Consider the following 15,470-nt stretch of genomic DNA (forward strand, 5'->3'; position numbering starts at 1 on the left):
TACCTCTACCCGGAATTCTTCACTGTACTCATTTCCAACCCTCACCCTACTAGCGGCGTCCCTATACATGGTCCGCACAGCTCTCACTAACCATTCATCTATCCCTAGTTTTCTCATTGCCCACCAGATAAGGGATCGGGGGACCCTGTCGAAGGCTTTCTCCATGTCAACAAAAGCCAGGTACAGGGGCTTAAGTTAATAAATTTATGCTGTGCACAGAAATCTTTCAAAGTACTCATAGGTAACATTACATTTTGTAATATATCACCTCATCAATCATTTAAACAAACTCATTAATTAAATTCTTATTTCCTTACCTGACTGAATATAGCTGAAACTTTATAACAATCACATAACACACACACACTCCCACCAATTAAAATAGTTGGCTTAGTTTGGAAGTAAATTTGTAAAAGCGAAAGCATGAGATTCAACAGCAAACTGAATGAAAACGGGAACGGAAATAACACGCAAAGAAAATATACAACAGCTTCCTTTCCTTTTTTTCTAAAAGCAATATAAACATTTCAAGAATGAACAAAGGAGATGGGTGTAAAAACACCTGGGCAATGTAAGTACAAAAAAAAGTAATAATTCACAAGGCTCAAATCATTTTTGAATACTATTAAATATTTATAGATTTGAATTTTATAAACATACAACAGAAATTCCATCATTAGTCAGAGTTTTTTTTTTTTTGTGGGGGGGGGGGGGGGGGTTAAGGATATAATTAAGAAGAAATTACAAACGATTACAACCAATGATAATAATGCTCTATGACTAATAGGGAAAACTCCATTGGTTATCAATAATTTATTAATGCTATCTTGAGGGAGGAGTGTAAGAAAACTGTTGTTAGATATATCACACAAGAGTCAAAACAATCTGAGAACAAAAACTGGCCCAGATTATTAAATTAAAAAAAAAAAGAAGACTTTCTCACAGATCAACTGCTGATAAAAAATGTTAACATATTAATAGCTAAAATAGATATATAACTAATATGTATGCATGTGTGTATGTGTATCTATATGCACACATATCAGTTAAGCACCTCGTCACCTACCAATCTGGTGACCATTCAAATCAGATAGATTACATTTTCGCAAGAGGACAGAACAGAAGGGTCATTGTAAAAAAAGAAAAATAAAAGCCTTTCCTGGTGAAGAATGCACTACACAACATGGCTAGTGACATGAGAGCCAGAACAAGACAGACACAGAAACCAAAGATGATATGGAGAAGGAAGACATGGAATTTAAAAGATCCTGCAGTTGGGCATAGGTTTCAAGAAGTTATAATTGATACATATGACTATAGGGAGAAAGATAGTGTAGATGACAACTGGGAATGTCTACATAATAACCTGCTTAGGGCTACAAATCAGATGTCTCATATTGTTTACTGTAAGCCCCATCATAACTGAATGTGATGTGGTGATGGAATGAAAATAGGGAAGTAAGAGTTCAGAGACAAGCTTGGAAAACATAGAAGGAAAGCATTATCAAATGGCTAGAAAAGTATTTAGGTGACTCTCATACTTAGATAACGGTGAGATAGAAAGAAATTCATGCATACCCTGCAATGTGTGAAGTGTTCAGGATTGTGAGAGAGTGTATGAGACAAAGGCAGGACAACATTAGTGAGAAATGTATTCTGAATGAAAGCATGCTCTCTATCAATGTGGAAGACAAGATAGTGGCATCAAAACACAATTATGAGAGGTTGTTGAACATAGAAAATGCAAGGGGTACCTCAAACTGACCTTACAGATGGACCAGCAATTTAAGCCAATGGCAACTTGGTAGATAAAGTTTCCGATGATTTGAAGAGAGGTAAAGTTGTTGGTCCATCAAGGATAGTTGCAGAAATGCACAAAATACTTGGTAATATACGTATTTACTACCCACATAGTTAATCAAGTAACACAGGAAATGTTGTACAAAATGACTGGCATAACAGTATTATTGTGAACTACTATAAAAGCAAAGGTGATGCCTTAGAGAAAAGAAATTATAGAGGAATCAAACAACTAGATCAGGTTATGAAGGTGACAAGTAGATCTACATGAATTGCAGTTTGGCTTTGTACCCAGAAGTATCACTGATGCAGTTTTCATAGTGAGACAACTGAAAAAAAAAACAAAAAAAACGGGTTGGCTATAACATTCATTGGCTTGACATTCATTGACTTGAAGAAGGTATTTCACTGAGTACAAGGTCTCAGTCCTATTCATGAGTCATACAGGACATCACAAAGGAATTTAAGTAAGAATGGCTCTCCATGGAAACTCTGATATGCTAATGATCTAGTTTACATAGCTGAGTCTATAGTAGAATTAGAGAGGCAATTCCAGACATGGAAGCTAAACTTAGAATCAAGAAGTCTCAAGATAAACTTAGTAAAGGCCAAGGCTTTAGTAAGTAGGAAAGAAGAGGGGTAAATGGCCTTGTTCAACATGCAGAAAAAGAATATCATCAATGATCCCTTTCACCCTTATCCAATATTCATCCACTCCTCAACCCTACATAATCACCTGCTCTTTTCTCTAATATTTATCATTGAGCACTCCTCAGTCATTGTTTCCAATTATTATATTAATCTCTTCACACATTCCACATCTCTAACCATGCCTCACACTCTCCAATGCATTCATACTTCTTGTTATTCTGTCACCCATCTCTCATCTATGTGAATGTACCTGGGTCCATGAAGACACAGTCATCACATCTATTGTATCTCACTTTCCAGCCCTACCCAAGTAACTCCTACTCATCCTTCTATGTGGGTAGCTACATGGCTTCCCTCACCCCACTCCTGGATCAAGAAACCTGTTCTATTTTGGGCCTCCTTTCATACTTTAACCTCTCTTTCCCTAACATAAAGCTGTCTCCTTTTCTACTGTAGCTCCATTTAGTTAAAGGGGATCTAAGTTGCATGTTTTACTTCATTAGTGTTGGCTACAAAGAAAGTACCAAGTGAACTTAGTAAAGAGCTCACATTAAGAAGCGCATCCAAACATAGAAAGCAAACTTTACGACAGAGCTGTCAATTCCTGTTAAGTCATCCAACACATGCAAGCATTAAGGACAGACATTGACAGAGGATGACATGTTTGTGTGTACATATATACAAATGTACACATACATACACCTACATATGAATACATACCATGTGCTGACATATATACATCTGACTCATTCTTGTATGGAACATGGATGTTAAATGAATATATATATATATATATATATATATATTTATATTTATATATTTCTTGTGCAAGATTTTTTATGTGAAATCATGTGTTGAAACAGATATTGTTGTATTTCGGAATGGTCATTTTGCCAGTTTAGCCAATAAAAACACACGCACTATATATTTGGCCGCAATAAGATTAAGATTAATGTAAAAAATAAATAACATTGAAGTAAAGTAACACCAAATATATAGTGCGTGTGTTTTTACTGGCAAACTGACCATTCCGAAATACAATAATATATATTTATATATATAATCAAAATAAGCAACAAGAATATCCAGAGGTAATGCAGTACTATTGTTTCTTGTGACTTCGTTTAATTGAACAATGCAAATATTACATCAATTATTTAAAATGTAGAGCAATCTTGTTGCTTATTTTGATTATAAGCACCCCATTTTGAATTATATGGATAATACCATACTAAATTCTGGTGCCTTTAACTTAACATATTCAACTGAATCTAAATTTTACTGAACTGATATATATATATATGTATATACATACACACACATATCTATATATACAAATTGACACATTATCTGTCTGTTATTATTATTTATTTATTTATTTATATATATATATATATATATATATATATATATATATATATATATATATATATATATATATATCGAGTACAGATCAGTAAGCATATGTATATTGAGTTCTACACCAGGTTATTAGTAACAATGCCTAAGTGAAATATGTGTGCATGTTCAGAATAATTTCTACATGCTTGATGTTTAATACTGTATCAGTAAGCACACCCATTTGAGTAGTATGTATTACTACATCAACCAGCTGCTAAAATTTTGAAACAGCTGTAAAGATTTTCTAAGGATTTATTTTTGCCTGGCTCTTTCTCTTTCTATATGTATATAGTTAATCCAAACAAGAAAGCACAAAAAGCACAACAACACGAGGACGTGGAACAAATATAGTATTATTGGACGCTCAGGAAAGAAGGAGGGTTTAACGTTTCAAGCGGAGCTCTTCGTGGGAAACATAGGAGAAGGGAAGACAAAGGAAAAAAAATCGCCAACAGTACACACGCGGTCACATTTTGAATATATATATATATATATATATATATTTGTAGAAAACAAATCCGGAGAAGAAGCTCACTCTAAGATGTAGAGTAGTATATGATTTTTACCGGGGAAGGCTGTCTTATGAGATTACCCCGAGTTTCCCATCCATAAAGGGTTTAATTTTATGACATATTGTCAGACCCCAAAACGTGTTGGCCTAAGACTTCTTCAAAATATGGAAGGGGAAAAGCTTAAGGCCTTTTACGAGGCCTTTCCCCTCCATTTTTTAAGAGATCTTAGACCAACAGGTTTTCAGGTCTGACAATACGCCATAAAGTTAAACCCTTTATGGACGGGAAACTCAGGGTAATCCCATAAAATGGCCTTCCCCACTAAAATATGTATGTGTGTGTGTGTATATACATGCATACATACAGAGAGAAAGAGATACATACAAACACACACCTGTGCGTTGGCATCATTTGAAGATTAGAACAATGCAAAGTGAATTGTGACCAACATCTGATAGTCTGGACAATACAGTGATATATGTGTGTGTATATGCATGCATATATAGGCACAAACGGGGATGTTTGGTTAAGAAATATGCTTTCTGACCAAGTGGTTTCAGGTTCAGTCCTACAACATGGCACTTTAGGCAAATTTCTAGTACAGCCCCAGACTGACCAAACACTTGTGGTTTGATTTGGCAGAAATTAAAAATAAAAGCTAGTTGTGTGTATCTCCTTGTTTTGCAATCGTGTGATGATAATTGTAAGTGAGCTTCACTGTCATACAAGCTATGTCCTTTGTTTCTAATCTCCCATGTTAACTAGTCTGGTTATAGGGAAAATACTATCCTATTTGGAAACAGGTGAGGGATGTCAGCAGGAGAACATCCAGCCGCAGACAAAGTTGCCCAACAATTCCGTCTGACCCATTCATGTTAAAACAACGATATATGTGTATATGTGTGTGTGCGTATATATATATATATATATATATATACACACACACAAATATGTATATAAATTCATTTACATGTGTGTGTGTGTGTATATATATATATATATATATAACCTACATACAAAATATACATAACCTATATATATATAAACTGTATGCATGTATGTATGTATAAAACCCATATACGCACAACGAGTGTGTATGTGTGTAACCTATTTATTGCAAAAGCAAAAAAAAAGAAGAAAAGAAATAAGAACACAGGAAGTCTTAATAGTTTTAGCTTAAGGCTGAAAAATAAGGCAATGTGTGTGTGTGTGTAAATAGATAAAACCCCATATGCATTTATGTGTTTATTTATACACATACAAACATCTTCATAAACATATACAGACACATATAAAAGCTACATTTGCGCGCGTGTGTGTGTGTATGTATATATATATAAACTTCTGTTTATATATGTCAATAGTGAAACTATTAGGCTGACTTTTTTTCAGATAATAGAGAAATATAATGTCCACTGTACCCAACGCATTGTGTGTGTATATATGTTACCGATATAGCTAGATACATAATATACATGTATAACACAAAGAGAGGGAAAGAAAGAAATAATATCGGTGCAAACAAAACAATTTTCCTGTTATTTTCTGATGTCGCATCAATGTTTGAAAACATGATTTGGCATACATTTCTAGGTGATGTTACAAATATCTCCGAGAATGCGTGTATGCATTTATATTTTGGTGTGTATGTATGTATATATATATATATATATATATATATATATATATATATATATATATATATATATATATATATAATCATTTAATTACTAAGTATGGAAATAAATATATTATCAGTAAACCTTGGTGATCAACAATAGAACACATTTCTCGACATTGGAAAAGAAAGAATTGTAAGCACTGACGTTCGTGCTATTGCGTCTTTACTTGAGGTTATGTCAGACGCACGGATATGAGTACGGAATATAAGTTGTGTAACAAGACGATCTTACACAATAAAACAAGTGGGCGGCGCCGGAATATTTGCATAGCTAATCTTTGAGGAACTGTATCAAGTTTAGTGATTTCTGTTTGCTATTGGAGATGAAGAATATATTTGAAATATTCAATAAACCAAGTAGTTATAATTATGACGTAGAGTCCAGACTTACGAGGGCACGTGTTGGGCCATTCAGTACACATCAAGAGAATAAACTAAGAAAAGTGATTCTATAGATTCACAAACAAGCAGGAAAAATACTAGAACTATTTGGTTGTTTTAATACAATCTCTTGTTCATACATTCTCCTCGCTAATTCAGATCTTAAAAGTAAAATCTGCGAACTTATAATTCTAGCTTGTTGAGTTGTGAAGTGACCTACTTCTAGACGGGTGACCCGTATTCCCAGACAGACTTGCCTTGCGCTCATTTTCTTGAAGCAAATATAACAGGCATATAAGAATGAGATTCTATGAAGAAAAATATTAGCATTCTCTTTAGATGAATTCTGATTTGTTCAATGCATGTGAATAGTTGTGGCAAACTTTTAAATGAGAAAACTCTCAAGTTGTTTGCGAACTAATAAAGCTGACCTAATTTTCTAACAAAGCCTTTTAAAACCCGTCATGTTTGCTGCGAAATATAACACGCACACAAACACTCGCTGCAACATAGATGTATCAGCTTTAGCGTTAGTTACATATATGTTTACACGATGAAAAATCCCTTGGATAAAACTTACGATATTTAAGGGTGATAGTAAAAACGAGAAACAGAATATAATATGACATACCAATATAGGTAAAGCTGAAGTGGGATGCAGAAAAAAGTGTTTCTACAACAATTAAAACAGCGAATCCGCAAAGAAGTGAGAATTGCTTACCAGCTGTACTGTCTACCAATGTCTTCTGTGACCGATTTTCCTCCATCGCTAGCGACTGACCCAGTTTGGTTGCCACACGTTCCCACAATGCACGCCAACATGGCAGCGGCCCGAGCAGGTGCTTGTTGCTTCCGTGTTCACCGACTTGCAGTCTAGCTCACACTTTCTCCACCGCTCCTTACTCCTCCTCGCTGTCTACTACTACTAACATTTTTTTTTCTTTTTCCCAATTTACCACCTCCTTTTCTTTAGTCTTTTTCCTCTTTCCTCCTCTAACTACTACAACAGAACGACGGCAACTCCTCCCACTATGAGAAAGCAACGACAACAACAACGAGCATCATAACCATAACGATTACGACGAACGGTGCTGCAATGGTCACTGGCAGCAGCATCAGCACTATTATCTACAGCAACAGTAGGACGGCGGGTGATTACGTCACAACTAGGATAATATCAATGTCTGACTGGTTGGTTACATGAATGGTGCACAGCGGGTGAGTACAGTACAATACGCTGGAAACATACGCGCACACTCAGATAGACAATGGTACAATAAAAACGGAGAACTCTACCGCGCACTCAAAATCTTATGATATTTAAACTCTTGCTAGAACAGAGGAAGACGTACAAAGAGAAGTGCTGATGCGATGCTGGATTTAGTAACCAAGTTAAAAGAAATAAAATAAATCAAAATCTTTCAGATTATATTTGTTTCATAATAGAAAATCGATTTTATATTTAATAAAATAAAAGAAATGGATTGAGTTTCAGGAAAAGGAGTTATTTTTTAAAATAAAATTTTTAGTTTTTTTTTTTTTACGTTCCACGACGAAAATAATTTCGACATGCCAACGGGGGAAAATAATTACTTTTCCAAGAATTTTTAAAGTTTTATGATCAAAGATATAATGTACTTGCATGCGTTTGTATTTTGCGGGAAATGAATTGAGGTTTTCTCGAAGTGTTGTTTTCACCGATTTAAAAACAATAAGCAAAGTTATAATTTTTACTTTGCTTAGAAAGTCTGTGATTATTTTGGTGTTTTAATAGCAAGGATTAAAAACTGTGTCAACAAATATATATCTAGACAAGTAGTCGAATATATTGGTCTTCATGTTTACTCTCTGATATTAATACATACACACATACAAACAAACATATATATATATATATACATTTATTCGTATATGTACAGAAGTATATACATGTATTATTTTTTGTCATTAATCAGTAATACAAAGAAGACAAATGAAATTAATTAACCATTAGCAAACTAATGTTATTATTTACATCTAGTTGTACACTTTTAATGTTTGTGTTCGGTTTTATTATTATTTTTCGATCAACAAAGTTATTATTTACATCAAAGCAAAAAAAAAACAAAAATAAATTGATTACAGCAGAAAAAACAAAAAATATATTTTTAAAATATCAAAACAAATTTATATACCTATAATATAATAAATATTTTCTTTTTCTCGCTTGTTTATATGCCCTCTTCGCCGATTTAAAGTCCATGTGCTTTGGCGGTGAATGTCACCGGTGAGTAGTAGAAAAAGGAAGGGGAGGTGAACTAATACACCCTCTCTCACACTCTCTATTATTATTCCTCCTCCTCCCCCTGTTCTACTTTATATTGTTCCCTCTTCCTTCTCCTACGTTACTGCAGAATATGTCTTACTACTTCCATTATCACCACCACCATCATTGTCAATTCTCACCGTTATTCATGTTTCCACTGTTTTTTTAGTTTATCTGCTGACTAACCTCATGTAAGTAAAAACCCTATACCGATATTTCATCAACTCCTATTCTCAATAGCACCCCATTCCTTTTCTTTTTCCCTATATTTTCCAACGGTTATCTATCATAAAAGCTTTCAGCGATTATCGTTGTATCGTTTTATTTATTCCCCGATACGGTTATTGCTTTTAATTATACAACTTGTCACCGATCCGGAAATAAAGAAGGGGGGCGTATATAGGGTCGAATATGTTGGATAAACCGTTGTCTTTATTTATATATTTTGCTTCCATCGATAGTCTGTACATTTTATGATGTCCGGAAATATATACTTGCAATTTTGTGTCTAGTTGAATATAAAAAAAAATGAACGGTGCTTGCTGTTTTGTTTCTCTATATCAAAAACTGGAGGGCATTTTGTAAAATAATTGATAGTAACTAATGAAGTACTGAGATTATTCAGATCCATAATAATAATATAATGATAATTTTACGATAAATTTTTACTACGTGCCTTCTTTGAACCTTTCTGTTTCGTTATTTATTCTTACAAATATAACAATTTAACAATGTTGACCTGTAAAACAACAACAGCGAATAGTGTCTATTGTCAACCTTGTATTTATTTACTCCCATATACATTTGGAATCATTCTTCCGATTTCTTTTGGCATACTGCATTGCTAATCAATAGTAATCAGATGATGTTCATGTATTTACCATGAGCGCTGAAAGTAAAACGTTAAAAAAGTCATTATAGATCATTGGTAGTTCCAACTCTGCGAAAGTTTACTTCTTTTTTTACAACACTGGTTGCTTTTCTAAAATAAAAAATAATTGTTACCCTTACCTACGAAACAAAAACGTTAGATTTATACTGAAAGCGGGAAAATTGCGTGACTAGTATCCCTTTCGTAGTGGTATTAACGACATCAATGAATGAAAATGGTTTGATTCATGAATTGAAATCAGAGCTTATGATATTGTTATTGTTTAAACTCAAGTCAATACTGATCGAGCAAACCTATTATCAAATGTATTCTAGCATTGACCAATTAATCTTTTGATATATTTACGACTATATTGTTCACTGTCCTTTCTGGGTTTTTTTTTTAAACAGCATAATGTAACTTACGAGGAATATAGCTGCTGTTTTTAGCAGGTCGAATGACCGCCCTGAGTCTTCCACTTTGGCTGGAGAAACATCTAATTCAACATTCAGTGTCAAAAAAAAAAAGTCACCTCCTGTTACAAACAAAAGAAACTTGTTCTATTTGCTTTGAAAACTGAACTCAGAGCTATTTTTTAGCAATAAAGTCCTGACAGGTTGTTGTTTTGTTTTTTGTAGCTTTTGGGGTTTTTTCCCTTCTCCAGAGTACATTCGTAGTCGATTAATAAATATGTTACTATGACCTAATCAAAGGACAACTTAATTACTATCCTAATTACTTTGCAATGTTAATCAGCTATATTGTAAGAACACATGCGCTGTCAATGTCCTCATTTAAACAGAACTTCTACCCTCATTCTTAATCAACTTCCAGAAATAAGCAATTTTCTATTCACATGTGCTATTTTAATGCTAGTCTATTTAAAGAATACTTAAACAGAGGAATTAACACTATTTTTTTTTTTTTAATTAGAAGAAAGAATTGCAAGAGAGGTTTCATTGAATTGTTACACAAGATACTTTACAACCAGATTACATGTAACATGCAATATAGTCAAATATTTTCTAGTCACATATTTTATAACTTTAGTGCTACAGATCAGTGATAAACTTCAATCAATGTGAGTGTGTAATAATTTCAATTTTATACTCAGCCATTTCAGATCATTCTCTTAACCATGATTTCAAGCTTTAGTCAACAGTCTGGAGAGAGATGACTGCAAGACAAATTTTATGAAGTAAAAGTCTCTAAAGACCTCAAAGAGCTTCAAACAGCAATTCTTCGCTCTGAGCATGAATCAACCAAGATATATCCCTTCTTAAGATAAAATGCCTATCTATCTTATGATGTAAAACTATTTTCAATCGACAAGTAAGCAGAGGTGATATAGGGTGGTTTGTTTTGTCCAAGAGACACAACAAAGCATTTGCAGTGAATTTGAACTCATAATTCAATGTTCTTTCCATAGCTCTCAAACAATGTACTCCAGAGCTAGCCCTCATCCTTACTAAACTTTTCAATCCTCAATCTCTCTCAGGGTACACATACAACCTTTAGAAACAGTCTACACTGTCTCATTTCCACAAAGGGGAACTTCTTTTACTCTAGCATGTCCCATCACTCACACTTTCAACATCAGTATTTCAAAGGTGACGGAGACAGTCATTTGCACTCAATTCTGAAATCTCTATCTCTCCTTAATAACCATCACTTCAACTTTTGTAAAATCAGACATGCTGGTGACCTACCTTCCTATGTCATTTATAAGTATTTCCTCAAGAATTTTGGTGACAAAAGCATTGTTGCACCTAATATTAGTAACACATTTGACTCTGTCAAGCATGTGAATCTTTTAGCAAAAATCCCTGTCCATGTGCTCCATCTATCTCTTATCTCTTGGATCAGTGGTATCCTGTCAGATAGCACCATCCACAGGGTGTGATGATAGACCACTCTCTTATCCACACTCAGTCAACTCAAGTGTCCTCTAAGGTTCCATTTTTGTCCCTTTTGTTCTTCCTTCCGGCACTCTGTCTGTTACGATGATGTAGATTCCAGTTGATCTGATCAATGGAATAGCCTGCTTGTGAAATTAACATGCAAGTGGCTGAGCACTCCACAGACATACATACTCTTAACGTAGCTCTCTGGGAGATTAAGCGTGACACAGAATGTGACAAGACTGGCACTTTGAAATACAGGTTCTACTCATTTCTGTCAGCTGAATGAATGAGAGCAACATGAAATAAAGTGTCTTGCTCAAGGGCACTGCATGTTACTGGGAACTGAACACATGACCTTACAGTTGTGAGCTGAATACCCTGACCACTAATCCACATGCCTCCACTGCTCTTACTTCTATACATCAATAAACCAACTTATCCCCACTGCCAGCAATACCCCTATGTAGATTATACCACTCATCATTCCTCCTTAATCTCTTGAAAACCAAACATTAAATACTTATCTTCACTGCCTTTCAAGACCACTTCCTTTTCAAAACCAGAAAATACTTTAGCCCCTACCAACTGTTGATCTTCTACACAGTTCTAGTGTGACCCCCACCCCTCAGTGGAGTTTGGCTCCCATATCTTGGATGGTGGTACTGCTACACATCCTAGACTACATAACTTCATGGTTGGATTGTCTGTTCTCTCTGCCTCTCCACTCATTATTACAGTAGCCTATACTCCTCAGAGCCAGCTGCTTTTATACTATTTCTACTTTGACTCTCCCAATTCACTTATCTGTTCTTCACTCATAGTGTGTCCCAAGGCTTTGCACTAGCTACTACTCTCAGTCATTTCTTTCAAGAATATTAACCCTCTGGAATTTTCTCTCTCCACATGTTATTCAAGAGAAACATTAACTGTGTCAGCTTACTGGTCTTGAGTGGTTGTAGTGATAATGTAAGACATGTGACCTAGTGGTTAGAGTGTTGCACTCACAATCACACGATTGTGGTTTCATTTCCTGAACCAGGCAGTGCATTGTGTTCTTGAGCAAAACACTTCATTTCACATTGCTCCAATCCACTCAATTGTAAAAATGTGTAACCCCGTGACAGTCTGGCATCCTGTTCAGCAGGAATGTTGTGTCCTTGATCGTTTATACTCTATGGAATCCAGGTAACTGGCCATATGAATTTTGGGACTCAAGACAGTAATGTCCAGGAATTGATGATGATAATGATGTGGTAGTGCGGGTGTGAAGTTTGTTGACACTGCTTCTGTCTCCAGATAAGTTAATATTATCTTCACTTGACCTGTTTAACTGTAACTCTCAACATTACACAAGGATAATGTATCCCGTGATAATTCAATGAATCCATTCAAAGTTACAAGGTATATTCACGTTACTATAAGAATTGCAGCTGACTATAGTATTCTAGCCAACTGGTTAGAGGTTAAGAGGTTCTTATATGACATCACTACTCTATGTTCCTGGCAAAGATACTTATTTGTCTAAGGCCCAGTCCATCTAGCTTTTATTAAGTAAGCTACAATCCCCCAATTAATCAAATAGAAGTCAGAATATGCTGCGCAGTATATCATGCCTTTATGGGATAATGAATGTTAAAATTGTAAAGCTGATGTAGTCAGTTTACTTCCATCAGCAACAGGAACACTGTATAAATGACAAGTGTTTCATTTGTTTGAATAATGAGTATAGTTTGGAGAACAATGTTGTTTCCTTAGATATACTACCAGATGATTTTTTTTTTCTGATCTAGCAATCTTTTCAGTTATGAGATAGCTGTATCCATGTATTTGACTGTTTCATCATTGTTCCAATGTCTGCTTTTCCATGCTTGCATAGGTCAGATAAGATTATGCTGAAATAAATATTTCTGCAACTGGATGCTCTTCCTCTTAACAAAAATCATTTGTTCCCAAGTAAAGTAGAATTTCCCTTAGTCTATTGAACAATGAATGACCCAAATTTGTTTTCTTGGAGAAATGAAACCATTTTGTAGAACAGTGACTTTTGGTTATAATTGGCATGCACATGTTAAGACAAGAGGAATTTACATACATTCAAGCACACATGAGCACATATACATATGTAAACATATATATGTGTGTGTGTGTATAAGTATGTATTTCAAAATTCACAAGGAGATGATCCTATTGACCTTTCTTTTTTTAAATAGAAATAAAGAAATCTATTGAAAGCTTATAGGTACTGGTAAGTATTTCAAGGAGTATTGAACTCTTGTGCAATTTAATAAGATGATATTTAGTACTTCACTTCAGCTCCAGAACTTATTCAAGTACGAACCGGTCATTGTACTTTCACATAGTTTCTGTCTGCCCAGTTTCACTTGTAAGGCTTAAGTTGACCTGGGACTAATGTGAAAAAACACCCAAGATGACTCTTCTTAACCATGCAGTCATACTGCATCCATTATGCCTGTAATTTAAAGGTCCACCTTATCATTGAATCCACCTGAAAACTACATTAACCCTTTAAATACCAATCGATCTGAGCCTGCCCCTAGTTCTGTCGTTCAAACCTCTTCTTTTAAAGTGATATAAATTAAAATCTTCCATCAAAATTACATATTAATTTACATTCCAAATATCAGCTTAATAATGACAGTTATTTCATTAAATTCGTTTTTATTTTCAAAATTAATGAAAACTAAGGCAATGTACTTCACTGGAAATATGGTACCAAAAAGGTTACATCTGTGGAATATGTTCAGCCACTTACATGTCAATTCCATGAGCATATAGTCTATTTCATTGAATAACTGAACACTTATTGCCAAAACTGACTGATTAATTTACTTAAAGCTCAAAAAATTCAATAGACATTGTAAAGTCTGTAGAACTTGTTTTAGGTCTAAAAATCAAGCTGAAAATGAAACTTACAAATGAAATGTTGTCTCCAACCCATCTAGGAGAGCAGTAACTACTCACCCAATCTATATCTGCATGGAAAGCAGACATAAAATAATGATAATGATGATGACACCAATGAATTTACTAGGATCAATTTAAGATTAACACATTTCCACAGATTTCAGGTTCCTCATATAAGAAATAATTCTTGTTGTTGTTGCTTCCCCCTCCCCCCTCCTCCTCCTAGCAAGGCTAATAGCACAAAATGCATAGCTGTTTTTCATGCATCTTTATATTCTGAGTTCAAATTCCACCAAGGTCAACTTTGATTTCATCCTTTCGGGGTTGATATAATATATACCAGTCAAGTGCTGGAATAATGTAATTGACTGTCCTCTCCCTTCAAAAACTGTTGACCCTGTGCCCAAATCTGAAACCATTAGAAGTGGATGTCATTTTGGTTATTTGTTTTACAAGTCACCAGTTGACCTCTTTCATGCTTGTGCCATGAAAAAAGTACCCACCACACTTTGTAAAGTGATGTGTATTAAAAGGGCATCCAGCTTCAGACACCATACTAAAGCAGAGACATTGGAGCATGATACAGTCCTCCAGCTAATCAGAGCTCCAACTGCCCAACCTATGCCAGCATGGAAGGTGTATGTAAAGTGATGATGATTCATGTTACTCTTCAGTCGTTGGGTTTGTTTATACTACATTTCTAACTTCAGCATCCATTAATCGTTTCTAATCTTTTCTTTCAACTGCAGTTGATTCTCTTAAAAATAATGCTTGAGATTTTATCTGCTGGAATATAAAAGCTACTGCAAATGAGAGAAATCAACTACCTTGATAGAAAAAGGGAAGGTGGGGAATTGTTTTGTTTTGTATAATTTCAAAAGATTAAGAGAAAAAGATTAAAAGATTTACAGTTTCTAGATTTATGCCATGACATGTAGTAAGAACTACACTAGAGGGGGAAAAAAAGAAAATGAAAAAAATTGATGGCTTTTTTTTTTCTATTAAGAAACCAAAATTACATTGGGGTGACATCTTAGGG

The 15,470-nt window shown here is 34.6% G+C and overlaps 2 protein-coding genes across 5 annotated transcripts in view; one reads left to right on the forward strand and one right to left on the reverse strand.

Moving 5' to 3' along the window:
• Nucleotides 1-8,800, reverse strand: part of LOC115232352 (ecdysone-induced protein 75B, isoforms C/D-like) — a 229,909-nt gene extending 221,109 nt beyond the window's left edge. For 2 of the 4 annotated variants that reach the window (XM_036514920.1, XM_036514924.1), the window contains exon 1: nt 7,148-7,559. In XM_036514920.1, coding sequence (XP_036370813.1) covers nt 7,148-7,193 — 46 coding nt within the window. In that variant the 5' untranslated portion in view covers nt 7,194-7,559. Of the gene's footprint in view, nt 1-7,147; nt 7,561-8,600 lie in introns of those variants that run through there. The other 2 variants (XM_036514926.1, XM_036514917.1) reach the window with 2 other exon arrangements.
• LOC115230949 (protein C12orf4 homolog) overlaps nt 8,776-15,470 on the forward strand; it is a 163,138-nt gene continuing 156,443 nt past the window's right edge. Inside the window, exon 1 of the mRNA XM_029801056.2 lies at nt 8,776-8,922. The gene's annotated coding sequence lies outside the window, so the exon portion shown is untranslated. The remainder of the gene's footprint in view (nt 8,923-15,470) is intronic.

This window comes from Octopus sinensis, linkage group LG2 (assembly GCF_006345805.1).
Source record: "Octopus sinensis linkage group LG2, ASM634580v1, whole genome shotgun sequence".
In the NCBI taxonomy this organism is placed as follows: domain Eukaryota; kingdom Metazoa; phylum Mollusca; class Cephalopoda; order Octopoda; family Octopodidae; genus Octopus; species Octopus sinensis.